This window comes from Triticum dicoccoides, chromosome 7B (genome assembly GCF_002162155.2).
Source record: "Triticum dicoccoides isolate Atlit2015 ecotype Zavitan chromosome 7B, WEW_v2.0, whole genome shotgun sequence".
In the NCBI taxonomy this organism is placed as follows: domain Eukaryota; kingdom Viridiplantae; phylum Streptophyta; class Magnoliopsida; order Poales; family Poaceae; genus Triticum; species Triticum dicoccoides.
Window position 1 is genome coordinate 698,278,357 of NC_041393.1, and position 3,498 is coordinate 698,281,854.

Here is a 3,498-nt window from a genome sequence, read left to right on the forward strand (position 1 = left end):
AAATTTGAGTATAATTTTTTGTTTTCCTAATTGCCAATGATTATATCAAGGGCCTAATTTTGGATGTTGAACAGGGCCCCCGTTTTCTCGGGTACGGCCCTGTCTACAATGATGTCCTTGAAGGTGAAATTAGCGACATCTTAGACGGCATGTCATTGAGCATGCAATGGTCGGAGCTAGTAATAATTGTCCAATCCGATAGTTCAACAAAAAAGGGTTTCTCCCGCTTTATATGTAAAGGGTTTCCAATCCGATAGTTCAATGGCAATTGCTGCCTTTACAGATCCGTCGTCGTCGGGGGAGTTCAATAACCTCTTGGCTCTTTGTGGGCTTATTTAGCGTAGTTAAAATAGAGTTACTCATAGTGTAGGTAATGTTGAATGTTCAGGGGTAGCAAAACTTGTTGGTTGCGCGGCCGTGTTACAAACTCTTCGGAGTATGTCTCAGAAGATTGCAATACTATTCCTGAGGAATAAAACCCACTGTTTCTGCCGAAGAGAAATGTTGAGTGCTGTAAAATGAAAAAAAAACATATTTTGCTCCACGTGAAATATTTCTATTTTCTCCCATAACAGCAAAAACAGCTTCTCTGCTACGAAAATCCAGTCAAAACGGGGGACGGGTGGAAGGAATAGTAGGCACGCGGCGTGCGGCAACGGAACGGATATGGACGCCGCAACCGTAGCCCAAACGTGCCGCTCCTTCCGGCGAGCCGGCACCCCCAACCAACCGCAACCGCCTCCTCCTCCTCCCTCCCTATATAACCCCGCGCGCCACCACGCGGCAGCCTCATCCATTCCAAGTTTGCAGCCACACACCATTCCAGCTCCGCACCCGGTCAACCGAGGGAACAACACATCCGGATCCAAATCTCCCAGCCTCCCACAGCTCCGTCGCCGCTCGTCCCGATCGATCGACCTTGCGATCGACTCCGTTTGTTGCCGCGCGTGCGCGCACAGCAGCACATCCATGGCCGTCGCCGCCGGAGGAGGAGTGGCGCTGAGTCTGCGCGGCCCGTCGTCGGCCTCGGCGTCGCCGGCGGTGGGGCGGCTGCGTAGGGTGTCGTCCTCGCCGGCTGTGAGGTGCGGGGCGACGCGGGAAAGGTGGCCGGCGGCGGGGGCCCCGTACGGGGTGCTGGAGGAGGACCACTACCGGACTCTGAGGCTGCAGCCGGGCGCCTCCAGGGGCGAGGTCAAGAAGGCCTTCCACCGCCTCGCGCTGCAGTACCACCCGGACGTCGTGCGCCGGGGCGGCGGGGACGGACACGAAGGCGACGCCATCGACTTCGAGCGGATCAACGCGGCGTACCAGACGGTGATGCGCAACATGCGGGAGGCGGAGGCGACGCTCGAGTACTGGCGCCGCCGCTACGGCCTCGCCGACGAGGACCTCGACCGCTACCGCCACTACCTCAACGACGACGACGAGGACGACTGGTTCTCCGACTTCTGAAATCTCAAGGGCCGCTTTGCCATGGGCCATGGCAGAGGCGGCAGCACTGTAAATAATTTGTGAAACGTCGCTCTCTGCTTCTCTCCCCTGTATTATTGTGGAGGGAAGAGACGTAGAATGAAATTCAGGGTTCTAACAAGTGTAATTGGAACATTTTCAATTTCCTTGTCAATACAATAAAACATAGCAGGAATTATTCTAAATTGTGGCTCATGATTAACGCCTCTTCCGTTTCTGGATTTTCAAGGAAGGGTCGCCTCTTTCGTTCTCAGTGATAGTGCCACTGAATACTGAATGCGTGTAGGTGAAATAGTTCGGTTTTTTACTGTAAAAAGTCCATCAATTTCCAGTTCTTGCAGGTGAAATGCTAGCAACTGCGTTCATCCTCCCTGGATGTTTGATCCTCCCTGCATTTTCCAGTTAAAAAGACATGAACTTCCAGTTCTGGCCACTGGATGTTTGATCCTCGTTGCATTTCCTTCTGAAGCAACTGTTCTCTCCTATTCTTCTTAGCCTCCTAATCATGCAAGCGGACTAGCTGAGCAAGAACTGTAATTGCTTATATCTTATCTACCCACTTTGTGTTCTATGGGCGATAAACAAGGCGCATCATGTAAGCGCATCATGTACCTAAATTTTGCTTTTAAAATGTTTGTCATGTGCTGCTACACGGATACAAGATTTCAGGAACGCGGCTTGATTTAGATCCGAGAAGATATGTTCTTCAAGTACTATGTCCATATTGATTAGCCATGATGCAATGTTAGGTATAGTTGTCACTCACTGATTCATGCCTCCTACCACTCATTCATGCCAATGTCAAAACAATTCAAATATTTCAATTTCAATTACAACAATCATACCAATATCCTCATTCCTAAGAAAGATGCTCCAACTACACCCAATGATTTCAGGCCAATATCACTGCTTAACTGCTCAATTAAGATCATCACAAAGCTTTTGGCAAATAGACTCCAAGAGGTCATTTTGAAGCTAGTTCATACCAACCAGTATAGATTCTTAAAGGCAAGATCCATCCAGGATTGTCTTGCTTGGTCATATGAATTCATTCATCAGTGTAAAATGTCTGGCAAGGAGATTATTGTCTTAAAATTGGATTTTGAGAAGGCTTTTGATCTCATTGAACATCAGTCCATTAAAGATATTCTCATTGCAAGAGGTTTTGGTAACAGATGGCTTATGTGGATGGACATGCTTTTTTCCTCTGGATATTCTGCTGTGTTGCTAAATGGGGTCCCTCGGAAGCAGTTTTTGTGCAAAAGAGGAGTGAGGCATGGAGATCCTCTCTCTCCATTGCTTTTTGTGCTTGCTGCAGATCTTTTGCAGTCTATTATGAATGAGGCCATGCATAACAACTTGATCTCAAGACCACTTGAGCAGCACCATTGCCCTAATTTCCCAGTCATTCAATATGATGATGACACTGTTTTGATTATGCCAGCCTCTGCAATGCAAGTGGAACAGCTCAAGAACCTCATTCTCCATTTCACAGTTTTTACAGGGTTGAGAGTTAATTTTGACAAATCTGCCATGGTGCCTATCAACACAGAGAATGAGGTCATGCAAGCTTTGGCTGCCAGACTTGAGTGCTCTATTTGCTCCTTCCCTTTCACATATCTTGGACTACCTTTTGTCACTCTCCAAACCTAAGCTGGAAGATTTTTTTCCTGTCATCAAGAGGATTGACAGAAGATTGTCTGGTTGCTCAACTTTTCTATCCTATGGAGACAAGCTTACTCTGATCAAATCTGTCCTTGCACATCTTCCTATTTTCTTCATGTGCACCCTTGGTCTACCAAAGGGCATAATTGATCAAATCAATAAAGCTTTAAAGCATTGCTTCTGGAGGAAATATGGCATGGAGGATAGAGGTACTGCACTCATAGCCTGGGACAAAGTTTGTATGCCCAAAGATCATGGAGGATTGGGAGTTCTCAACATTGAAATTCATAATAAATGTCTCTTAATGAAGCATTTGCATAAGTTTCTCCATAAAGAAAATCTTCCTTGGGTACATCTTATTTG

General features: G+C 47.2%; 1 protein-coding gene across 1 annotated transcript; it reads left to right on the forward strand.

The window, feature by feature from the left end:
• Positions 1–731: 731 nt before the first annotated feature.
• Positions 732–1,655, forward strand: LOC119341690 (chaperone protein dnaJ 8, chloroplastic-like). The gene has a single exon (XM_037613553.1). The coding sequence runs from the start codon at positions 970–972 to the stop codon at positions 1,450–1,452; it is 483 nt and encodes a 160-aa protein (XP_037469450.1). The 5' UTR covers positions 732–969; the 3' UTR covers positions 1,453–1,655.
• The last annotated feature ends 1,843 nt before the right edge of the window (positions 1,656–3,498 follow it).